General features: G+C 35.1%; 1 protein-coding gene across 1 annotated transcript in view; it reads right to left on the bottom strand.

Moving 5' to 3' along the window:
• Positions 1-456: 456 nt before the first annotated feature.
• The window catches only part of RTTN (rotatin), a 79,870-nt gene continuing 53,316 nt past the window's right edge, over positions 457-27,010 (bottom strand). Inside the window, 15 exon segments of the mRNA XM_050971382.1 lie at positions 457-1,724; positions 3,297-3,366; positions 3,718-3,821; positions 5,073-5,340; positions 7,128-7,327; positions 9,036-9,162; positions 10,577-10,654; positions 14,279-14,373; positions 17,665-17,770; positions 21,475-21,686; positions 22,509-22,646; positions 22,801-22,954; positions 23,914-24,004; positions 25,012-25,210; positions 25,900-26,008. Coding sequence (XP_050827339.1) covers positions 1,642-1,724; positions 3,297-3,366; positions 3,718-3,821; positions 5,073-5,340; positions 7,128-7,327; positions 9,036-9,162; positions 10,577-10,654; positions 14,279-14,373; positions 17,665-17,770; positions 21,475-21,686; positions 22,509-22,646; positions 22,801-22,954; positions 23,914-24,004; positions 25,012-25,210; positions 25,900-26,008 — 2,034 coding nt within the window. The 3' untranslated portion in view covers positions 457-1,641.

Below are 27,010 nucleotides of genomic sequence, written 5' to 3'. Positions count from 1 at the left end.
TTCTATGCTTTGAATGAGATCTTGCCATCCTTGCAGGAGTGGTTACTTCCACTAGAATTCATTTGGCATTGAGTGCTCTCATTTTTTGTCCTCTTGAAACAGAAAACATGGCAAACAATCTGCATTTTGACTTAGTGACTGATTTATGAGAAAGATCATTGGGGTGAGTATGCTGAAATGTAAGTGAAGAGACTCAGCACTTGGTAGTCTAAGGGGAAGAGACCTCACACTTCCAAGCCCAGTCAGCAAATGCTGACTTGCAGAGCTGTCTCCTGCCCTGCAGCTGAGTGTTCTGCAATAAATACCATGGAATGAGCATGACAGCATTTAACAACTGCTTTGCAAAATACAGTAATTACACAATTCAGTAAGTGGAAAAGAATCAAGTCTTGGTGGTCCATCTTTTGCTCTTTGGTGGAGGGATGGGAGATCAGCCAATAATTACATTTCTAGTAATGAAATGTAAACCTGGCAATAAGCATCACACTTATGGTCAGCTGAATTATATCAAGTCACACATAATTTACAAGCACTGCTAAACAAATAACCAAAATCCTCTGTCAGCAGAAAATACTTTCATCACCTGGTTAAGAAGAAAAGACTAATTACAGGTAGACACGGCCTTGCTATAATTCTCAGAGATGTTATTTGGGTTTTGCTTTGAATTAGCTCACTTCTATCTGACTCTGACATAAAAGAAAAGCTTTATGTGTTGAGAGAAATTAAAACACCCTGTTAGATACTCCAGAAGCATGGCCAGAAAAACAGCTGTGCTCAGACAGCAATGTATTTTTTTCTCAAACTCTTTCAGCAAAGAATACTGAAAAAGTTAGAGCAATAGTTACATAGTAGCACTTCAAAGGCAACACAGGCCTGGATAATAGTGGTGGGGGGGGAATTTGCCCCAAGAAAAAGATTCAAAGTCTTTAGAAACCAACAGATTTTGACTCAAATATTTTCTACATTGTTGTAACATAACTAAAATGGAAGAACACACCCCATATCCTGAATAAACTGCTATGTTAACTTAACTGTCACCTCTAATATCAGCAACTGAGAGCTCTTTTTCAATTGTTAACATCCTAAAAAACATGCAGCAATTTGAACTGAAATCTTCGAAACCACAACACACACCTTGCTGTTCTGCATCTAATATGTGTAAGACACCACAATTATCAATATTTTCGTGTTTTGAATCTGAGCATACACTGTGCACACCTGCAATCTTAAAAATTCTACGTCACTCACAGCAAATGCTGATCTCTGTTAAAAACCCCTTTATTAAGAACAATCCAAACCAGAAATTCTAATACTTTACAGTAACAATTTCAATGCATAATTTAAGAAAATTACTAATTTTTCAAATATTTTCCCCTGTACATTCCTTCTTCTGTGTACATACTTTACATAGTAGAATAATTATAATTTCCCATTGGGATTACAGTACAAACAGTCTGAACCAGAAACAGTGCAATTTCTTTGGTTCAAAGAGATGAACTCCTTCCTCAAAGGCTTCATAAATTTCTTTCACAGCAAATCTGCTGCTGCCATAAATCTGTGAATCAGAAGTGCTTCCTTCAAATTTCAGGCTCTCATTGAACAAGCTATTCAATTTCAACATGAGAAGTCGACTGATGACCATTAACAATCAAGAAGCTGCACTATATTCTCTAAACATTTTACATGATAGGCATGTAGCTCATTTTCTTCTGTCTGAGGAGAACCTGAAAGGAAAAAAAATCCCAAGATTTGAATTTCTAGTTGATTCTTAATACAAAATTACTTTTCCAAAGATTGCATTAAATGCCTTGCAAGAATTCATGCTGGTTTATGACCTTAACTTCCATATTAATGAGTAGCAAATAAAATACTTTTACTTTATGTTGCAAAGTCTTTTTTGGTTTTACCCCTGGGTAAGACAAAGCAGGAAATGTAAAATAACAATAGCCATGTTGAAATACTTCCCCATGTGTACTCAGAATAACAATCTACCAATTTAGCCCAATTATCACTGTTAAGTGATCAAAGCTTTACCAGCACAGACTAGTTGGGATCCTTAATTTAGGAATGCTTTAGTGACAATATTGATGACTTATTACACAACTGTAAACTGCAATAATGACAGTTGCATAAAATCCTTATTTTGATATGTAAATTTTTATTGAATTAAAATCAATAGTTCAGTCTGGGACTTCATGTTCTATAGCAATACATAAATAAATGGGGATTAATGTTATGAGGTGCTAATCTGTAAAAAGTACATATTTCTACCTCGTTGATTCAATAATGTAGTAAAGTCTGATCTGTGGTAGTTCTGCTATAAGGAACAGTACAAACTTATTAATTTATTATCAGTATATGAAATGTTGTATTGTTATGTTTAAGGATTGACTTAGTAAAGGCTGAGTTTGAAACAACAGTAGATTCACAAAATTAATGAATTTGGGTGACAGTACAGGAAAAATGATGAGATGTTCTATCAAAAACACACCTCCTCCTTATTAGGATACCAACAATTGCCAATGTAGAGAGAAAGTTTGTGGCAAATATGTTATGCAAATACAATGGAAACCTTGTTTTATAAGCCCCTTAATCAATAAACCTATTTGAGTACATCCATAGAACAATTTAAATTAGTAGGAAAGCTCATTAGTTTAAAAAGACATTATCATGTCCTTTCAAGATTAACCTAACTTGATGTGACTAACAACCAATAAACCCATTATCAGCTACTGAAGCTCCAGATCAGTGTTTGAACACCATCCATACTGAATGTTCTTCAGCTGAATCTATTGTATTGCAGCCATTCAAACAAGAGTTACGTTCAGTTACTTAAGCAAAAACGTGAAGCTTTCAGAATGTCAGTAACCCATGCCAGAATACTTTACTTTGGAAACAATGCTCTGTTCTGATCCCTTCTCTGTGTGGCTCAACACCCTGAGGCTGAGCACTGTTAGGCAAAGTCATCACTAAAAGAACAATTTTTCTTATCACTAAATTTAAGATTTAAAGATTCACAGAACTGTACTGTGAAAAGGCTTTTTATTGCAAGCATGATCAGACCTATGCTTCAAAACTAAACTTATTAATTACCTAAGGTCTTCACCTAAGGCATTTTTCTCCATCTCTATTTATAAGATGCCTAACCATAAGCCACATTGCTAATTGTGATGTTAGGGACAAAAGTATCCTTTCAAAAACTTGTAGCACAACAAAAACTTACAGTGATGATATAAATTGAAATGCTTTAATGATGGAAAAATTAAGAATTTGCATTAGGTAGAAATAAGACCTACTTTTCTTCACTAAAGAATAAGCTTCATCTATTCTTCTCCTTATAGATGGATTCTTCAAAGTCACTTTTGCCTGTAGCACACACAAACACACAAAACACAATGAGCTTTCTTGCCCACATGATCACCCCTTAACACAAAGCTTAAAAAATTACAATAATTCATCAGAGCATGAGAGGTAGGAATTTTTAGAATTAATATAACTGTACCACCATATAGACTGCATTCATATAAGTAGTCACAAATTACAAAGGACAAACTGCTTCTATACCATGTTGTTTAATCTCCCAGCCTCAGCAGCTATGCAATTAAAATAAAACAGAATGATTGTAAACCTTATTATTATTTACTTAGAGATTACTCTATTGTTTACAGCATAGAAGAATAACATTACAGTTTTTTCAGAGATTTCTTAGATACTAACCTTCTGATAATTGTGAAGCAAAGCCCAGAGTGAAGCTGCTCCTATTCTCTGAACAGCAGGACTGTTACTTTCCAAACAGGCAGACAGCACTGCAATAGCTTGATCTAATGAGATAAATAAAAAAACATGAAACAAAATGCATCTAGAAAATATAATCAAGAGCAATGCAAATATATTCACATGCCTCAATAGACTGATGCTTGGAGTATACTTATTTTTATGACAAGTACTGGTATGGCAGAGGAATTACAGAAACTTTATTATCGATTAAATTTCAATATGCTCATAAAATCAGCACAGTACATTGAGAGAAGTGTTAAAAACAATATAGCAAAACAAAACCAAGTAATGCTAAAAAGTTAAGCCACCAGTAATAAAACATGAACATTATGTAGAATGAACATTATGTATAGCTATCAGCTATGCTTAGGGACTAAGTAAGCTGTGAAACTGTTTTATAACTCCCAGAAGCCACAATTAGAGCCACATCAGGATGGATATTAAGATGTTTCTATTTCCCTTCATACTTATTATGCAGATGATTTGCAACCAATGAGAAATATTTGCCACCCCACTGTAGGTGCCTTAATTTTCTAGCATTGCTCTGAAGCCAAACTCTTCCACTTCACTTCTTCACTTCACAACAAAAATTCATAGATTATGTAACTAAATAATGTTTATTTAATTAAGGCAGTAAATCCACATCTTAGGAAAAATAAAAAGCATGGACACTGTGGAAAACCTGCTGAGAATTTGAAACAAAGACAGGAGCATTCGCTCTGCAATTAAATGAGGGAAAGAAACATGCCTTCTACAAACAACCAAGAAAAAAGTTCTGAACATATTGTTATGTTAAATATATATATGCCATGACACACCTTTATCACGATCATAAACATTTTTTGTACATGACAGGACATATAATAACTTATCTCAACATTCATGATTTGCATAAGCTAAGGAAGTTTTGTCCAGCTGAAAGATAGGAACTTCAGTTCAAACTGACTGATACAAAGAATCCTTCAACCCTCCCTGAAAAACTAGCTGTTTGAGAAAACTGCAAAAATCCTTTCATTCATAATCTGTTATTATATCCAAATGATCTGCCTAACAATGAATTTTGATTTTCTTTTGAAAACTATTTATTTGTTTTTCCTTTCATTATGTATTACTGTAATTGTCTCTCTGCCAAAATATGCATTCTGTATTCTAAAAATTATTTTTTTATTAAAATGCTCTTCTAAAATACAACATTGAGTTCTTGGTCAGTAACCCAAACTGCCATGAAAATATAGTATTCTGGAAGCCATGATATTCTCAGAGAACAACAGTTTGCATGTTCTTCAGATACTTACCATTACCTAATATCTTTGGTTTATTAGCTGGACTAAAACATATGTTATGTAGAATAAGAAGTGCTAGATGTTGGCTGCTCTTGTGCTTGTATTTACACATTTCAATGATTTGGTCTAAAAAGCCATTTATCTTCATAACCATCTGTTGTCCATCTTCTCCAAAAGATATGTTCAGTAGCAGCTTTAGCCACTGAGTAGACACGTTACCAGGATTTTTATTACTTCCTTTTGGCAATGAAAGTGATAAAAAGTTCTGCAGGAAGTTACTCTGTGAGAAGGAAGAAAAAGGGTTTTAGAATTTATAGTATTCCATGCCTTGTTTGCTGTTGTTTGACCTTCCAATCTACATACTAGACCAAACACTAGTAGTATTGTTAAATTTACACATTAAAGGCAACCCATTATTAGTTAAGGATTTTTGAAAAAAAATTACATATTAAAAAGACTCTGCTGCATGGTTAAAAAGTTAATATGGTAACATACATTTTCTTCTATAATAACTTATGCAGTGTAGATACATAAAAGTTGATCCCAACACAATATATTTCTTTAAAGACATTCCTACCACTACATAAGCTTTTTGCTTTGCACTTATTGTTTTTACCCAAAAAAAAGCTAGCCACATTTTAAGTGAATCAATGCACTACTTAGATAATGTATTCCTTACTTATTACTGCATGCTATTAACAAATGTTAAAGGTATCACAGAATGTCTCCAGTTGGAAGTGACTTGTAAGAACTTACAGCACCACTCCTCCCTGCACTGACAGCTAGAGGAATGCCCTCTATTTCTGTAAGCTTTGAAGAAAAAGAACTGCATTGATATGACATGCACTATCTCAGCTTTGCCTCCACTTTAAGGAGATTCTGAGAAGACAGAAATCAATTCCCCTGTTGCAAGAGGGAGGTGTTCTAACATTAATTCCTCTAATGAAAAAGTTCTTTACTAAATCTTCCCAGCCTCACTGAATCTTGACAATATATACAAGTATCTGGTTGAAAGCAAGCAACCCAGCATACAAACTCATTGGGGTTTTCTTCATGTGAATATAATATTGGTAATTTAATTTTCACAGAGGGAATTGGTTATTCAGCATTGCTTACACTTATGAAAGCAGAGCCCAAGACAGAGAAGGAAGTACTATCACACTAGAGTGAAACTCTGAAGAGACTAAAAGCAAAAAAAATTCACAGAATACAACAGCTACTACAGAAGAGATCTCAAACTCTCTGTTTCTATCAAAAAGTTTGACTATTAGCCACTTTGCAATGGTACAATCATGCTTTACATATTTAGATCACAAAAAGATCTATTTCTCCCCACATTTCTAACAGGTAATTAGGTCCAAGAACTGAACATTGTTAATAGAGATCAAAAGAAATTTTTGCACTTAATAAATTACTATAAAAGATGCTAGAAACAAATACACTTTTTATAATTTCTGCTGTGTTAGCTCATCATGTCACTACTATAGATGACTTTCTACATGGTCTATCTTCTTTTCTCAAGGTTTGAATTTATTTAAATGATCAAAGTTTACGGCAAACAGATTTTTCAAAGCACATTTCATAAAGCAGAGTAAGGATCATTCTATATTCAAAATGTAAAAAGGAAAAGACATTACATACATTTGTGTAATAAGAATGGATTTTCATCCAACATTCAATCATTGTTTTTTTCCTAAAACTTTTACAAAGGTTATGTTTCCCAAAGCATACTTAATGATTTACACAAAGCTTAATTTCTTGTTCTACAGCATACTCACTTGCATGATCCACTAGTGATTGCATCAATATATATGGGTATTAAAAATGTTACAACCCACTGAAACAGAGAGGTTACAAAAAGCTCTAGCAAAAATTGTCCAGACTATTAATATATAACTGAATTACACTCTGCTCTTAGGGAACAGTAACACAACTGAGAAGACACAATGGATTTGATTCCCACAGAAGCATGTCTACATGATCATAGGACACTCCATATTAAAATTTGAGGGCTTATTAAAAAGGAAATTGCATCCATTGCTAAAATACAGGTTACCATTTACTTACCTTCTGAATAATGCCTTTACAGTCATGAGACAGAGCAAGGTTAGATATTAGAGAAAAGACCACCTGCTGAACTGGGCTGTTATCATTTGACACATGGGAAGCCAATTTCAAGATGTAATGCATTAATGAATTGCCAGCTGCACTTCGTGCAGATGGAAGTGATGATTGTCCACCACTGCCCCAGCAAAGTGAAGCACAACCTTAAAGCAATGAGACATTTATCATATTAGAAATGAAGATACATATTTAAAAGAAAAATCTATAGAACCAACAGTGCAACTGCTCAAACACTGAGATGGAACTTTTCTAAGGATTTGTTAGGTATCTTTTCTTTGAACCCCAATGAAGTCAATCAGACATGCTATGAATAGAATTATGGCTGAATGCAGCACTTTACAGGAATAGGCATCTACTGTTCTATTGTTCTAGAATGTAAGAGGTGATTCTGTTGTTAAAAGAAGCTATTTCTCCTTAAAACCCAGAACATATACCTAATTATACAATTATTTGGAGGTTGAATCTGAAGGGATTCTCTGAAACTGGCTCATAAAAAGAGGTTTCTGTATAATTTGAAAGGATTAATATAAGTTTCTTAGAATATTTTTCTGAGAAATATAAGCGCTGTCTGCAGCTGTCATTACATTGTACAACAGAAGAATGCACAATCCCATGCTACAGAGCTACAAGTTTGAATTAATACAGCAGCAGGGAACAGCTATGTTACTGACCTAGTACAGATAAATGCCTTCTGCACAAATATAGATATTTGTCTTTTTCTTTAGTGGCACTGGCCATCAGTAATTTCTTTACGTGGCAAAAGTAAACAAAAATGAGACAATGCTTAACTGTGACAAATATTTATATGCATTTCTTTGACTACACTGAGGAGGAGTGGTTAACCAGTTCAGAGCAGGTAAATTTGGCACACAAGCCTGCTATTCCAAACAGAAAGAAAAACCATGATTGATCAGAGAGCACTTGCTCTTATCAGTAAGGAAAATAATAATGCAGCCTAGAGTCACTTCAGCTTGATTTCTTGCACATGGACAGGATACCACATTTTTATTTTTGAATCTGTAGCTGACTAATACACATCTTTCTTCAGCCCATATTAAAAAATTCTTTATGAAAAAAAGTAATTGCAAGTTCATATAAGGTCTGGAGACATTAACTTTAAAAAATGAGTCATATTTTAACCGTAAACTATTTATTTTAACAGTTTTGGTATGACAGGGAGAAAGGAACAGACACTTTTGCGTCTCTTCAAGCTACTTGCAAATCATTATTTATGATTTGCTAAATCTAAATAACCAGGATATGGAAAGAGAAAAATCCATGCTAGAAGACAGTTCAGGCTTTGAGTAGTGGGGATAATTATCAATGGAAATAAGAGGTTTGATCAAATGAAAAGGAGATTCCTTATGAAAAATATACAAATGCAAGCTACTGAGTCCAAGGCATAAATAAATTGAAGAAATTTAATACAAAATTGAATTTGATTGGCTATTTCAAAACTAGAATGTTCTCAATAAGGACTGATGTACAACCCATACAAAGTACTGATACACTGTTCTCTATTAAAGAATTCCTAGAATAATAGTTTTGTAATATACTATTCAGCTTGGCAGGATATTCAGCAAAACCTTCAAACATAATGGTTTGAATTAAATGCTATTTAATCCTTTAGTACAATTGCACTCTTGCTAAAACCAACAGCTTGAACCAGATCTGAACAAAAGTCTGGAATGCATTAAAATCAAAACTCTTGATGGACTTTGATGGACCAGGGCTTTTACACTTTCCTCTCACAGTAGCAATAAACATTCTTTTCCTTTTATTATGCTTTTCTGTCTTAAATTATTCTGGTAAAATATTTTGATGTATTCCTCCATAGAGTGACTTTCATACCTGCAGGATAGTTTGCAGTGTAGACACAAAGCAAATGCAGAGCTATTTCCATTGAGGAATCATCTGCTAAAAACCATGGCCACAGAGAATGCAGAACAGGAACAAGATGAGCTTTGAGTGCTGCCATCTACAACAACATGAGGAAAAATTTCAAATGCAATCAGTCCTTTGAAAATGAAATATAGAATGGGAAAACCATATTTTTATCTTATGGTTTAAAAGACTGTATGGAGAACTGACACCATCATTTCAGCCACCAATGAATTTAACTCTACACCAGTCAAAACCAGCACCTATCTTAATTACTGAAAGACATGCAAACAAAAGTAAAGATTTATTCATTCCAAGTGCTCTTTTTCAAGAGCTCTCTAAAGTTTTATTCAACTCCTTCTAAAGTAATTATTAGAACTCAAAAAGCATGGAAATAAAAGAGTGCAGTTGTATAATTGTATATATTCAGTTATCAGCAGCAACCTCCTTCAATCCTCCAAACAATTCTTTCTGCAGATCCTGATCAAAAGAAGAAAAACTTTCCACAATAATCTTAGCTGAGATTATGGCCCAACCAAGTTATGGGGACTTCAGGAATAATCAGATGCCTTATTCAGCCCCAAGTGTTCTGCATACAAAAAGTATGTTAATACATGCCCTGGAAAAGGGGCACTCCTGGAAAGTCAGGAAATCTTAGTTCTACCACTGCATTTTCTAAAGTAGCCCAAGTTGTATAAATAGCACAAATGCCAAGAAAAATTAAACTGTGAAAGTGGAAAGAAATCTGTGATGGTATCAGCAATAAGAAAGAAGAAGAGCAGTGATCAGAAAGAATAAACACAGGAAAAAGTGAAAACAAGTAATGTAGTATTTTCCCCATGGAAAAAAAAAAAACAAGTAGGCAGAATGGAAGTTGGAAAGAAATTGAAAAGAGAAAAAAACAAGAATAAAATTAAAAGACATTCAAGATTCTGAGCAAGAAAAATGATTTTATAAAATATGGATATGAAAACAAAATTGTGTTTTGGAGGATTAGTACAATTTCACTCTGATAAAGAAAAATAAATAGCAAATTATCTTTTAGACTTTTGAGTTTTCTTTGATTTTGCTTGTTTTGTTGGGGTGGTTTTGGGGTTTTCTTGTCTTTCAGAAAGGCAAAAAAAGTAAAGAGAGGAAATAACTTTCTAAGATCCGAAATGTATCTTTATGCGCCTTTCTGGTGGCCCCACACTTTCCTCCACATCCATTTTTCATGTTGTATGCTTTGAAAATTAGAATTATTGACTTACAAAAAGCAGCAGTGGATATTAAAGATAACAGCCATCTGAAACCACTGGGAGATGATGTTTACCAATGGTATGAACACTAATTCCTGATAGATGTATGAAGTATTCTTAGGAAGTGGGAATAATACTGAAATATGAAGTATTTCTTGCCATTAATATCAAACTTAAATTTAGCCAGCTTGAAAATAACTCCAAAGTAGAAAAAAAATTATCTTCATTCAGTAATTAAATGTGCTCATATTACTTCAGTATAAGAATACTTACTTTGCATTCTTCATTTTGAAAGAGGCAATTTCTAAGGAGCTGCATAGAACACCTTAACTCCTTGATAAGGTTATCCTCCTATCCAGGGAAAAATAATTGAAGATGATCAATGTAAGAAAGAATGAATTTTGTACAAGGAGGAAAGATATTTCAAAAGAAGAAGTGCAAATCTAAGGTATCAATGTTTGGGTCACATCTGCTCAGCAGTTTTCTTCTGATTTCATGTAGAATTCATCTCAGCTAGCTTCAAGCACGTTTACTAAAGACATTTATAACCAGTAACTTATTATCCTTATCTCTCTTTATAACCCACAGAAACTATTTCTAGGGGCACCAATGTGACCAAATGCAGAAATCTGTAATGTTGAGCTCCATTTACTTACGACTGAAGAAGAACGGGCGGGAACTTTCCAAGTATTTGTTCCATCCTAAAGCACAAGTCTAAGACAAGTCAAATGAATCATTGCCTAAAAGCATTTATTTTTCTTCCTTGGATAAAAACAAGGTTAAATTAACTCTGTCTTTCAGACTCTGAGATGAGCTCAGTTGGAGCATGGTGCTAATAATGTTAAGGTTGCGGGTTTGACCTCAATACGGACAATTCATTTAAGAACGGGATTTGATGATCCTTGGGAGACCCTTCCGACTCAGAATATTCTGTGATCTCTACAGCAGGTCAGGCCAATCCATCCTCATATTCCCAAGATCCTAATTCCCATAACTATAAATATAGTAGATATAAATAACTTCTAAACTGATAAGAATATTACAAAAATAAATTCAGACCTTTGGACAGTGAGGTGCTACCCAGAGATTCAAGTTACAAGTGAACAAAGAATCTATCTTCCTGACAGAGCTGTGACACTACAGGGCAGTGATGGCTGCCCTAACTCCTATAAGGGTGACACACTAAACCACTTCGGAAAGATCACCAAATTTCAACAAGCTTATTGCCACAGGATACTATTCCTGTCTTACCAAGCATAAAGGAACAAAAATGTAAAATAGGATTCATACTTAATCTCAGACAAGGTGAAGAAACAATGCATGCTTATAAATCATAATGTGTTTATACATCACAAATCATGTATTTGATGACATTTAGAGATTAACTACTCTGCAGTACAGCCTACTGCAAAAAGGTTAATGAAAGCCAGGTGTAGTAGATCAAGAAGAAACACACAAGTCATTATTACAAATACATTTTATAACTGGTTTGTCTCATCTCCAGTCAAATAAAATGCTAACACTAAGACAAGACTCTTAAGACAAGAATTCTTTCAAGGAATTCTGTATGTATAATTTAGTTAGTAAGTAAAATAGCATTAAAATGCCACAAGCTACAAGTCATATTTAATGTACAAACTTCTAGGAGGCTGAAAAAGTTATGGATTGCATTGATAGCACTGTTTATTTATTTTAGGATATCTTGCTTTTTACTACAGTAGTATTTTGACATGATTTTTTGAAAGCTTGACTACTTCTAAATACTTTTCATGCTCTTTATTAGCATCACACCAATTATTGTGAAAGAAAAGGAATATCAAGTAAAACACCTCAGCTGACCTGAGAATGAAGCTAAGCAAAAGACATTTTTCCCCATAATTAAGAGTCAGAGAAAGGAAAAAAGAAAAGAAGCTGTCATGAATTTCCTCTGAGGGTTGTGCCCTGAAGTCGGTGAAAGGGCAGTTTTGTGAATGATCAGCTAAATCTACCATGAGAGCAATGTCTCAATGTCCCCCACAAGAAACTGTCTTTATGTACCACATATGATGAACAGCACGCTTACACGTGATACAGCAACCTACAGTCCCAGCTCAGCAGGAAATCTGTCACAAAATCTTTTGCAAATCTTTCAAAGAATTTTCAATTAAACATAAACTGTTTTTCTGAACTTTCTCAGAGGCTCCTTACCTCCAATTTCATTCAAGTTTTAAATTTCTCCTCAACCCAAAAACTACAAAGAACCAGCTGACTTCAACCTTATAGGACGTATCTAGGGCAGGACACCTTTCAGCCTCCAGAACTTGAAAAGGTAAAATGAATGTGTTTAGGAGATCTCGAGAAAAAATGTGGTAGCCTTCAAACCTCAGAGTCAAACTTGAATTTTTTAAGAGTTCATTGTCATAAAACATGATTCCATATTCTCACAAACCAAGGCTAATGTCTGTATCAAAACCTCAGAGAAAAATACTATTTAGCTGAAGCAATGCAGAAATACCCTACAGGAAGGTGTTTTCTGCAATTTCTGATTTATGTGGGAGTGGACAAGATATCAAACTTGAAAGCAGAGGTTACTGCCTGTATTTTATTAATTCTCTTAGGTGAAAGTGGCAGAGAACAAGCAGATTGCAACAAAAATCTTATGAAACTGTTGTATGATGGCAAGACATAATTTATATCTATATGTGGTAAAGAAGACTTGGGTGACATGAGAGCCTGGAAGAACTGGAAGGCAGGTTGAAAAACAAAGGCTAAATAAATAAACTGTGAATGGAGAGAAACTACTGGGAATGCAGGCAGTGGAAGGACCACAATTATGAAGTTATAAAGACCCAAAACTGACAAGATGTTAAAAAACAGGGACAAATGAGTCTGATGACAAGAGATGTCCAGACCAAGTTCAAAGGAGAAGAGAAAAAAAATAAAACTGAAAGCCAGATAATAGGAAAGTAAAAAAGCCATCATTTACATGCACAAGCAGAATGGAACTAGTTTTGGGATGGGATGGAGATTGACTGATACAAAAATAGACAAAAGCAAATAGCTAGCACTTGTTGAAGGACATTGAAAAAACAACTTAAGAAAACCAAAAAATATTATTGTGGAAACAAGATGGAAAAAATTAGCTGGATTGGATAGGGCCATAAAGTGAAGACTGAAAGTCCAACTAAGTTTGAAAACAATACTCTGATATTGCTATAAGATAAATATCATAAATTACAAGCACAACAGATTACAAAAGGATGAGATGTGTATGTGAGTGGATGTCTGAAAGTGAATTTTGAACTCTCAATCAGCCTGCTATTTGCTGCTTTCAGCCAGGATGGACTAGTTGCTAATTCTGATAACCTAGACTACTAAAAGTGGGAAGTCCTGAATCCTCCAATTAATGAAAAGACATGAGACAAAACCAGTAATTCAGACACTGATCATGTTGCACTTCTCATGTAGACTACTGAGTTTAGGCAAACAGAAGCTTGGAGTTCTGGAAAGAAAAGTTAGTGGAAAAAAGAAGGATTCCAGAAAAGAGATGGTACCACAAAGAAATATATGATGATCTTGGTTGGAGTAACAATCTGGCAAATGGGAGAAGATTCTGAGGACCAGAGAGAGGCATGGAAAAAAAACATCAGGACATGCCCAGGGTCTTTGTCTAGAGAACAACCAAGACTGGGCAGCTGCAAAATACGAACTGAGGTGATTTTCTGCCTGACATTCCTGAAGTAGCAGCCATCTCTATGTTGGAAAAGGTAGTTGAGATCTAGTGAGACCTGTGGGTGGAAGAGTATGTGAGGTAATTAAGTTGGTAAAAGCTCTAAAATCATTGAATTTTATAGAAGCTCCAGTATCTGGATCCACTACAAGCTGTTACTTCCTTGGTCTCATCTGTGACACATACAAATAGCATCTGCCTCAAGAAAACAAACAAAAAAAGCTGGAAGTGCCTTATCCTATCAGTGTTCTGGTTTTTATAGCTACCTTTTTCCTCTGTGCTTTCCCAGGCTTTAGGGAATCCAAATTCAGCTGTGCGTGAATGTGCTTCATGTTTTCCATACAACTGTCGATCAGGTCAGCTGGAAGACAAAAACCAGTATCATATGTTTAATTACATTCACAATCAAAAATGTTTTATTAAAAGACAAAGTATCTTTCTGGCAACGATTTCCTTGTTCTCTTCTTGATATCAGGAAGCAGCAAACAGTCTCTGAGATTAGGTGCATCTAGCTTAACACTCTCAAGGAGCAAGAATATATTTGAGTTCTCTTGCAACAAAGTCCCATTAGAGGAATGCCCAAAGGAATGAGTGGTAAGATTGAGAGGGGAAGATGATTTGGGTGGAGAGGATAATAACTCATAATGCTTCAGGATATCTTCAAAGATGCTCCTTAGAAGTGTGAAACTTGAAGAGATTAGGGCATCCATTTATTTTACCTAACCTTTCCCTAACAACAGCAGATTTGCTGTGTCTGTGGTGAGCCAAAGGAAAGCAACTGTCCAGGTGACTTAAAGGGCAAAATGTTGAGTTAGGCTCTTTTCTTTGGATCTAGAGTCTTAAGTCAGTATAAGATGATGGAGTGACTACGTAAGTGGAGAAGGTAAGAGCTACAGATATCTCTCTGGATTTCTGTAAGGATTTTGACACGGTCCTCTACAACATCCTTCCAAACTGGAGAGTTATGTGGACAGGTGGACTAGATAGTGGATGAGGAATTAGATCGTCACACCTAGAGGGTAGCAGTCAATGGACCAGTGTCCACATGGAGAGTGGTGACAACTGGTGTTCCTCAGGGATCCATACTGGGACCAATACTGTTTAATGTCTTCATCAACAACATTGTGGGATTGAGTGCACCTGCAGCAAATTTGCAGGTGACACCAAACTAAGTGCAATTGACACACCTGAGGTCTCAGACACCACCCAGAGGGGCCTGGACAAGCTCAATGTCCAGATGGACCTCGTGAAGTTCAACAAGGTCATGTGCAAGGTGCTGCACTTGGGTTGGGACAATTCCAACTATCAATACAGATTGGGGGATAAAAGGATTGAGAACAGCTCTGCCAAGATGTAATCAGGGCACTGGTGAATGAAAGGTGAGGTGGTCAGGTAATGTGAGCTCACAGTCTGGAAGGCCAAGTGCATCATGGACTGCATCCAAAGCAGAGTGGCCAGCAGGGCAAGGGAGGAAATTCTGCCCCTCTGCTCTGCTGGTGAGACCCCACCTGGAACACTGCATCCAGCTCTGAGGTCCTCAGCAGAGAAAAGAGCTGCTGAAGTGAGTCCAAAGGCAGATCACAATAATCCTGAGAGGGGTCTAATATATTTATGAGGACAGGCTGAGAGAGTTGGGATTGTTCAGTCTGGAGAAGAAAATGCTCCGGGAAGACCTGGTAGCAGCCTTCCACTTAAAAGGAAAAGCTTAAGAAAGACAGGGACAAACATTTTAGCGGGGCCTGTTTTAAGGGGTAATGGTTTTAAACTAAGAGGACAAACTTAGACTAGATATGAGGAAGAAATTTTTTACAATGAGGATGGTGAAACACTGGAACCAGGTTGTCCAGAGAGATGGTGGAAGCCCCACCCCCTATCCTAGGTTGGATAGGGCTCTGAGTAACCTGATAAAGTTGAAGCTGTCCCTGATTCTTGCAGGCAGGTTGACCTAGATGGCCTTCAAAGACCCTTTCCAATGCATTTTATGATTCCATGATAATGGGATAATTCAACTTGGAAGAGATGGCCCCCAGAGGTCATATACCCAACCTTCTCCTCAAAGCAGAGCAAGCTCTAAGTAGGCAAGGTTTGCCTGCAGCTTTACCCTGCATGGTCTTGAAAATGTTCAAAAACAGAGACAGCACTCTATGTCTAGCAGTGCTTTACTGCCTTCAAAGGGCAAATGTTTATTTACAGGCAGTTTGACTCTCATGTTTCAATTTATGCCCATTCTTTCCATCCTCCTATACCATGCACTGCTGTAAGAAACCCATCTCCAACTTCTTCAAAATCTCATAAGTCCTCCCAACGCCTTCTCTTCTCCAGGTAGAACATAAGTCAACTCCATCAGCTTCTTCTCTAACGACAAGTGAATACAACCACCCTGACACCCCTCTGGGGAACCTGCTCCAGTTTGTTGTTGTACTGGGCCAAAACTGGATGCACTATTCTAGATGTAATCTAAGGAGTGGTAAGTAGAGGAAAGAAACTTTTCCCCTTGATCTAATAATGGCTGTGTTCCAGTTAATACAGCCCAGGATGCTGTTGGTCTTCTCACATTCAGTTTGCTGCCTACCAGGCCCTTTTTTCAGCTCTCCAGTCAGCCTCTACTGCTGTAAGGGCTTGTACCTTTTGAGGTGCAGGACTTTGCATTTTTAACTTAAAGTAGCCCTTAAGTGCTAGAGCTACAGGTATCTGTAGGACACTGCCTTGAGCCCCAGAAGTTGTCTTCCTCTTTTCTAAGGTCTGTGTTGCACAACAGCAAGGATGACTTGACAGCTCTTCTAACACAGAATGATGCACTTCCTGCAGTGGAAGTGCCTTCCCAGGAAGCTGGAACTTAGATGATCTAGTAAGTCATCAACAGAAGGAGAAGCCTGACTGAAGTAAGGGCTGAGTACAGAACCAATACACTGGGAAAGAGCAAAAAGTGTAAGACCTGAAGTTGAGTTTTCTACCACTATAGGGATCGGACACTGAAGAGATCTGTCTAAGCTATCAATGTCAGTACAGCATAGGTTACAGAGTGGAAAAAACAGAGATGTAAGTCACAGAAAGCACCAAAGACAAAGTGCACTTGGACAGATCAAAAGATGTAAAACAAATGATGCATGAGAAATGCAAATTCACCATTCTCCCATGTTCTAGAGGGCACAAGAAGCCTGTGATTAGAAGCTGGTTTACTACTGTGAACAGAAGAAAGTCCTACTTAAACTATAATATGGGACTAAAGAACCAGGGAATAACAAAGCTGAGAAAAAGAAGTCTCCTTTTGTCCAGGTACAGCCAGAACTAAAAACACAGGGCATACTTTCACATACACAAGTATTGGAAGATACTGCCAGTGAAAAATCTCCAGTTTCTAATGGATAAATATACCATTAGTACTAAAAAGCTAACAGGTCTCTTCTTACTCCAACACAGATCTGTGACTTGACCGCAGGTTTTTAAACTGGCTGTAACATAATATTTCATCTGCAGCTGAAAACTTTAATTATTAATAAGACTTCTTAGTGAAAATCTGAAAAAAACCCTGCCACTGAATCCTAGGTCTTCTGCTTTGAAAAAAAAAAAAATTCCAATCTAAAGGTAATATGTAAAACACCTGCAAGCATTTGATTCACATATAACTTTACATACATTTTGAAATGCTCACCTTCCAAAGCACATTTCTGGGCATTTTTACTGACAGCTAACAAAGACAACAGAGCATTTGTAGTAACTTCTTTCAGCACATCCTTTGAAGATTTTCTTTCACAGACCTACAAAAATGCAATTTCATTACTGAAATGAAGAAGTGACCATATTAAAAGTAGTATTACCAGCTAAAAATAGATTGTCAGAATCTATATGTTAATTTGGATAATTTATCACTACATTTCTAAATAGAGTTCTCCCTCTCTATATTCACAGTTTACAGTCAGTCTGCACTGAAGGATTTCGGGGTTTTTAAAACTAATTTTTTTAAAATTAAATCGTTCTACTTTTTCTACTAAGCCCACTCCTCTTATTCTTTTCCTAAAATTCTACTTTTCTAAGGCCTAGATTCCAAACCCTGGCATTCCATTATTTTAATTCAGGATTAAGCTTGGTATTGCAGACAACTCACTGATATGCCTTTAGTGCAATCTCATTTCCTTCTACACAATGATGATGAAGAGATTAAATACAGTGAAATTCCTTAAAAAAAAAATCACTAAGAGTTATTTTAGATACTCTCACTAACCAGTGAAAAATGGTAGTTTGTCTTAGTTTTGTGAGGCCTTTGTGAGCATCACCACATTTCTAATAACCTAAGCATAACCTCTGTGTTCAAAGGAATATTTATTTGGAGACATATAACAAGATAGTTGAAAGACAAGGAGCACTCTGTGCTTCATATATTATCCACTACAGAATTATGTCTCTCTAGCAATTTTCCCTAAAACACCATGCCAGTTCTGACATCCAAAATAATAGAAAACACCATCCATTGCAATCAGAAAAATATAGGAAAATAAGAACAGTTGTAGGATCATAGTAAAGAGAAAGACATATTTTGAAGCTAGCCAATAATACAACATCTTAAGAAAACCTTAATACTTTAGACAGAAATCTCATGAGTACCTATCCATATCTTAAAGAGTTTAATTCTACATACACCATATATTAATGGACTAATAATTTTTTCAAATTTTCATTTGCAATAAAATACCAATTTATGCTCTAAGGCCATAATTTATTGAACTGTTCACTGTAACTAGGGGTGAGAAGGTCAAAGGATAAAGAATAGTTAGTTAATAACTAGAAAAATCCCAACACCTCATTGGTGAGGAAAACTGACATCAAAAAAAAGCACTGAAGTGTGGACTGGGTTCTGCACTTACAACCAACAAAAAAAAAATTACATTTAGACTACAACAGTTTTTATTAGATCTGGTGTGAAATCTCAAATCTAACAGCAACACAAGAATGTTCGAAGTAAATTAATTGTTTTTCTGTTCTGATAGGAGATGGTCTCTTTTAAAATTAAAAAATTTAGATGATTGAGTACTTAAATTTTAAACTAATTAAAACAAGCTAGGAAAGAAAAAATTGTTGAATTCCAGCAATCTTGCATAGCCTAAGATGTAGGTTTTGTGACTTATCCACTCAAAGGCTTTTGCCCTATTAAATTGCTAAATGTTTTTATTTTTTATCAATACTCATTAATACTTTAGTAATACAAAACATCTTTCCCTATCAACCTCTTGGTATTTTCCTGTAAATATTATGCGGCAAACTAGAACTGATCCAATTATTAAGGTGAGTTGTCTTATATTTGTATCTTTTTCAAAAGTTTTAATTTCATCTTACTGTTTTCTAAATTTTATCTTGAACACTAGCAAAATTCTGTTCTTTCTTGAAGCATGCTCTTCTATGCATTTTTTCTTACTCTGCCATCAAGAACTGCAGTTCATAATAAAACAGGAAAATTTATGTCAAGCATAGGGAGCACAAGCAATTAAGAATTAATTAATGATTAACTACCAGTTGAATGGAAAAAATAACTCTAGAAATTTATAATGCCTTGTGCCAAAAGATTCTATAGTTTTAAACTATAATAAAGTATTAAAATGAGAATGGATACTGAATTATTTTTTGAAATTATGTTGCATAATAAATTTAAGATGTCCCATAAATCTGGCTATGTTAGTCTTCACCTACTGTAAGTTAGTTGCAGGGGAGATGACAGTCTTTCTATTTTACTGTAAGCTTTATGTCTAGGAAAAAAAAAGGTTAGGGCCAAAATTTGAGAGTTTATATATAGATTATGATTTCCTTCTTAATTTTATTTTTGATCTTAAGCACATGTACATAAAAGTTAACATTTACATACACAAAACAACCAAAACTTTTCAAAGTCAGCATGTGCACTTACTAGATTTCTTGTATGTGATAATGAATTCCAAGTTGAGATCTGGTCTACTAATATTCACACCTGTACACTGGGTACTAAATTAGCATCTGCCACTCCATATATCAGGTAGTCTGTAGGTTTTATGTATTTAGGATGATTAATGGAGATGACTGTTTGTTTGAAAAGTCTCCCATCCCCTTCTATGTTAGCCAATTATTTGCTTGACTGCTTCTCTTTAAAAGTGTTTCTCCTGAAGAAAGTCCAGAATGTTTTGGGTTGTTTTTTTAACGGTGGTTTTGTTTAGGTGTTTGTTGTTTCAATAGGTTACTATACGCATGGGCTCATTCCACTGTCCTCTCAATGATCACTGAAAAGGGGGTGTAAATAAATACATGTACTTTGACCAAAGAAACTGAAGCTGTTTCTTTCCTAATTCTGTTATCCTTTTGGGGAGATCAGAGCAGCCATTTAAGAACCCAGAAAGCATAGGCTATCTTTCAAACTCTTTTATGAACACAATGCAATGTCTGTCTACATCTCTGAACATTTAAAAAGCATGTTAAAAGCTGATGTCTCTTACAATACTCAAACTATGTCTAATGTCCTTTCATTGACTGGCTGCAGTTCATTCTTCATTGTATCAACTCTTTCTGCTCTCAGCATAAGAATCATCCCCTGGCACAGATTGATAAGCAGCTATGTACACTTGTATGAAAATAGAGGACTGTTACAACATGTCTTTATCAGACAAACTCTCATGCAACCAGACTTTTTGTGCAAGAGCCAAGGAGTTTTGTTTCAGGCACATATGCAAGCATTAATACAAAAACACAACAGGATATTTAGCAAACTATGGGATTTGAAAGAAGTGCCCCTGCTTTGAGTCCCTGAAAATCATGTCCTCACAGGAAAACACTGTGCCCTGAAATTATCTCAAGTTAGTTGCCAAGGAGAGGTTATGTGGCCTGTAGAGAGACCAAGAAAGATCCTATTGGGAAGTTTTTTCTCCCTGAAAGACAGCAGGTTCTCAGTGGACAGAACACCATGCCCCAATAGATACAATAGAGCCACAGTGGAGCAACAGAGCAGGAAAGAAGCACAAAGTTTGTGACAGATACCAGTACAAGTTTTGGTAGGAGTAAAAAATTCAGCATCCATAGGAAGAGAGGAGATGAATACTCAGAGATCATTCTTTTGGTCACGCCATCCAACATACGACTAATAAATGTCAAAAAAATATGCTTTACATAATAAAATAGTACTAAGATACTTATTAAAATAGTTGTAAGACAATGACTTCAGAACAACAAATCATAAGTGAAATTTTATATAATGTGCATCAATCAGGAAAAAAGCTACACTTCTAATCATAGTTCATTATGATTGTTACAGTGACAAGCTGCACATAAATTAAAGAATATAGATAAAAGAACAAAGTTGGAGGGAAAATAAATAAGACAGAAATTTCACATATAATTTGCTTACTTCTACCAACCTGTAAATAAGAGAAGGATCAAATATAAAAGAAGTGAAAGAATCAAAAATGCAAAAATATATCCTGCAATCACATAGTCATATTTTAAATACCTGAATAATTAAAGCAGTAAGTTCAGTTACTGGTGCCTGGCATTCTTCAGTATGATCCAGAAGAAAGCTAATAGTTGGATTTTGACATACACTCTGTTTATCCTGGAGCTGTTTTCTTCCTTCCTCATTCAAAAGGACAGAGAGGAACTGTAAACTAGCCACATATAAAGCAGGATATGTGGTAGACAGATGAATACAATCAGAAATGGTATCTAAAGGTTAAACAAAAAAATTAAAATTTTTACATTTCATTATGAATAAAGTTTAAGTATACTTTAGAACACAGAAAGACTTCTCAAAGAAAGCACATGAACCCAGAAGCAGTTACACTGTGCACTGTTCAAGGAATTCTAAAAATTCTATGCATCCTATAAGTCTTCTAAATAATCTAAGAAAGAAATGTTTGAGTTTTATAATAGTTGAATGAATTAATTGCTCTGCATTCATTTGACAATAAAACAATAAAGCAATCTCCCTTTCACTCAAATCACTCATTTGTCCAGTAATTTTTTGACCTCTCCTCATTTTATCGACAGCTTACATCATAAAACCAACAGTATGCATTAGCTGCTTTATTTGCAATTAGATTTGGGTTCACTAGATGTCTTAACATGCACAAGCTTGTCTGGACTGCATTCATTCTCCAGTATTGGAGCATGTCACAGAATCTTGCCTAACTACGCAAGTAACAAATGTGAGAATAATTAAGACACAAAAAACAAACTCCTGTATAGTAATCTCCCCACAAAACTTTGCTTTCCTTGTATGCAAGATATTTAAAAAGAAAGAAGGGAAAAAAATGAAGTGCTAATGGATCATTTAACAAATGCCACTTTTGGTTAAGGTTTACAACTAAAATCATTTATCCATACATGTGAAGAAAACAAAACAAGTCAGTCAAGCTCCGGACACACTGTTTTTCATTGTGGGTAATCTCATTAGTAATTACTTAATAGCATCTAAAGAGCAATTATTCTCTTTTCTATTTGTTTATTAGTTGCTAGGGAAAAAAACCATGCAGGAATAGTCATTACCAATTATTGCTGTACAGTGATTTGCAAGGGCTGCTGTCACAGATGGAAAAGATATCTGACCACTTTTCCACAATAATGTAGCTAGAAAGCTGAAGGAGTCTACCCATGTTTCATGAAGTGCAGAGGTTAACTCAGGATCTGCAAAGATAACACAGAAAAAAATCAAACCACTTGAAAATGTGCCCAAAGCTGGAAAGCTGAGTCTGACCACACCTGTCCATTTACCTCAAGGTGGTACCTTAATGAAGACCTGCCTCTGTCTGGTTATAAAGGAAACAAAGTACTTCATTACCTAAGCCATCTTTGGGATGTATGGTGAGAATCCTGAAGGTATTCCCTAAGAGAGGTTTCAGCAGCTCATCCTGGCTTACAAGATCAGAGTCCACCAATAAACATGACTTTAGAAGCCTGGACACAGATGACAAGTACTGAAGTAGTAACAAGACCTGTTAAACATTTTAGAAAGATAAGAAATATTTACACCTTCCACATTATTTTAAGTTTACTCACATTTCATAATGTTTTAATACATACCATTTAAATAATAGGACATGAATTTAAAATGTTTATCTTAATTTTTACTGTAAAAGATGAAACAGAATCCCTAGTCTGGAAAAACATATGTGCAATTAATTTTCTAGCAGCAAAGCAAAAAGTTCCTTGTGAGAAGGTCATGACTCTTGCTACATTTACAGCAGCATACTCATTGGAAGGTCACAAAGAAAAACACAAAAATGGTCATTAATACTGAAGAATACATGTATCTTCTTAAAAACAGAAGCTGACATATTTATTTATTTATTCTCATAAGTTTTCTGCAGAAACGCATTTATTTAATTAGAAAAGTAACTTGCTCCTAAGTAAATCTAAATGCAGAGCAGCAGAAGACACGAAATGGCTGTGTCATGAAAAAGCATGTTCTATACATTTTATATACAGAGTTGAATTTGATAAAAAGGTAGCTCTATCAGCAGTAACCCTATATGGTTTGCATACATCAAAATTAGCTGAGAACTATGTAAGTGTCTGCAGGATCAGAGACAAAGCAAAGCAGCCCGGTTTGTTACAGACAGTAAATATTTAATGTGGCGGTAACTATATCTGGCTCTTACTTCAGTAACATACAAAAAATTCAATTACATAATTTCTTCAATGGCTAAATTTAACCTATACTTTTAAAAGACAATTCATTTTCAGTTCGGCCCTTCCAGTCCTAACACAGAAATTAATTCTTCTGTGTTGAATAAAATGATTTATTTTCACTTAAGCTTTGTCAAAAGCACAAAGATTCACATGAATGTAGCCTATAACAGTGTGTCTGGACTGTGTTAATGAAGATAAATTATGCTACCATAATTAAATTCATAACTCCAAAAAATTAGGAAGTAACAAATGCTTCTCAGACCTGAGCTTTTACATGTTCCATATGACATCGATGACCCCACGGAGCTTTCAGTTCCAAGATGCATCTTTCAACCAGATTTGCACTTACAAGACTAAACCAAAATATATTGGTTAGAAATATCGTTGAGTAATTAAATAGTCTATTAACTTAACATTCTATAGAAGAGAATAATATAAATAAACCAAGTAGAAATAAAGTAAGATGCACTTACTGCTAAACCACACAATTTTAAGGAAGTCTAGAGCTATGGCAACTATAGCAGCAGTACGTTGTTTCAAAATAGCTAGAGACTAATATAATTTCCAATAGCTGCTACTGCACTGGCAAAAATCAATTTTTTCTATTTGATTTCTTATTTTCTTTCCTCTAAAAGAATAAACAGCTCTGCAATAATATAAGCTATATTCACACCAGGGTTGTTGGGATTTTATGTTTGTTTGTCTGTGTTTTCTTTTTTCCATTAATTGCACTATGAAGAGCAACTACAAACGCTCTTGAAAACTTTTACCAAAAAATGAACTAATTTTTCATGCTACACTTCAGGACTTCCAAACATTTTTTATAGACAAAAGAATTTGCTACAATGGAAATGGAAACATGGCATTCAATCTGAAGAATTCTTTGAAGTGGTTCCTCCTTTTAAAAGGAAGTAAAATACTCAGATCCTTCATCCAAATTTGGCCAGTTTTATTTACTCTCTTTCAGTGTGCAAATCCTTGGCTCATCTTCAAAATACTTGATACAATTCAAAGAAGAAAAACAAAATGAGCTGAAATTATCTGCCATTCCAAATACTGACAAAACCCTAAAACATCATGAGAGGAACACAGTAGTCCTGTATAAGACATACACCACAAACAGAATCACCAATATGACTACCTATTCTGTGGAAGGAAAAAAAAAAAAAAAAAGAGTAATTCTGATTAATTTCTTCAATTGATTGTATTTTTCTATTAAAAAAAAAGAACGTTTCAGAAGCAAAAAGTGATCAATATGTTTAACAGCTTTAGTAAGAAACATGGGTAGATCTCATTCAAAGATTTTTTAAACTTCTATTGCTACACCTTGTTGGTAGTTCAACAGTTATCGATCTCATACCTGCTGAGAGTTGTTAGCAAATGTGTTTGTTGAAGGGCAATTCCAGTATCTTTAGGCATGACAACCAGCAGATTGTGCAGAAGGCTGCAAACAGCTGACAAAAGGGCAGGTGTGACTACAGCACGTTGTTTAGACAGACCAGCAGACATGGGAGAATCATGTTGACTTGGAGATTCTGTTATGGTTGTATCACTTTGACCTAGAGTGTGTTAAAAAAAAAAAAACACCAAAAAACAACCTAAATATTAAATTACAGCAGTTACATAAACCAAGCTTAGTTTTATTTTTCATAAAAGATCCAAGTTCACTCTATATTTAAACTGTATATTCAGGAAAAAATGGGAAAAAAAAAATGAAATCAGATACGGGAAATAGTTCCCAAATAAAAGGCTCCCTCTACCAGGCATTAAATAAAGATAACTAGCAAATTTGGAAAGACACAAATTACCAGTCCTTTCTTTAAAATAAAAATATTTTTATTTGTACAAAGCTCTCTCTACATGATTATAAATATATTATTTATATTGTATTAATTTTTATGCTTCTACATATAAAAAGAATTATATATAGATCTTTGTGCATGTATGTGCATACACACTCCTATGTATGTATATGACAGCTCTACCATGATGTGTTGAAAGCATGACCAGATACCAGGAAGAGAACCTAAGTCTTGAGTTACATTTCAAGAGGTACCATTTTCACTTGCTTCTGTCAAATTTCATATTAAAGAAGTGTTTAATATTTGTCTTCTAAAACAACCACTAGAAGCATCAACTGCTCCAGCAACATGCAAGCTGTACAATGCACAGCATGGACAAATTCTGAAATATGGGCAGGTGAATACACTGTACTTAGCATCAGATACAAGACTCAAGCTTGATTTACCTTGTGCCGTAAGCCGATCAACCACAGCTTCCGGAATAAAACTGGCTGAACTTGGAACTGTTGCCTGAAGCTCAGTAACACTCCCCAGTGATGGTGATGCAGACAGAATCTAGAAAGCCATAAAAAGGAAACCAGTTGACTCCAGCTTTTACAGACTAGTCTTTTATTTATATTCTGCTTGGGAAGGGGGAACAACACATCATAACCAACAAAATCAAATACTATGTAAATATTACTGTTCAAAATCAATTTGATTTTGTCCACTATGTGTGTGCATATATATGATATAGAACCCAATAATTGAAACTATTAAAAGATGGGCAATATGAACAGTCTGAAACACTTCAGTCAAAAACTGATCAATGCCCATGCTACTGGAAATTCATTCTCTTCATCCTTCTTTTTCATCCATATAATTGACTCAACCTACATTTGGATAAAGATAGAAAGACATTACTGAAGCATTTAAACTCAAATTTTTCATGGACTATTTGCTCTACTGAGAACATCAGCACTTGTCCCTTTGTACTAGAACACACTCAGATAAAAATATCACAAGTGCATTTGTCATTAGTCAAAGTTGATGTCCCTGAGTCTTCTGAACTCTGGGTACTTCTCTTAAACTTAATCCTGTGATCCTTAGATGTATTCATTTCATAATGAAGATTTGAGATGTTTAAATGACAGTAGATAACTTTACTGACAGAATACTACGCTTCTCCTACCCATTATTTACATTATGAATGTTGTGTGTTTTCAAAAGCTCCTAATGCTCTTGCTACTGTGTTTAAAACCACAAGCCTTAGATGAGAAGACCCAGAATCCACCTAAGTGATGTGCTTTTGAAACACAAGACCTGCAACTTGTTTCAGAGCACAGAACAAGTATCTATCATGTCAAGTCACTCTTTCATTCTGGTTTTTCTCTTCTAGATGGAATAGTCACATCAGACAATTTTCTTCAAGAGTGTAACTATATAAAGCAAAGAATACAGAATATAGGAGAATCCAACGAAATCCCAACAGTTACAACTTGAAGAAGGGTGTTATTAGAATTTTCCTCACAGTGAGCTTTCTAAGGAAGATTGAAATATCTCAAAGGTTTCCATCAG

Source organism: Serinus canaria, chromosome 2 (genome assembly GCF_022539315.1).
Source record: "Serinus canaria isolate serCan28SL12 chromosome 2, serCan2020, whole genome shotgun sequence".
Taxonomy (NCBI): Eukaryota; Metazoa; Chordata; class Aves; order Passeriformes; family Fringillidae; genus Serinus; species Serinus canaria.
Note: the sequence above shows the minus strand (reverse complement) of the source record. Positions and strands in the feature narration are given on the sequence as shown.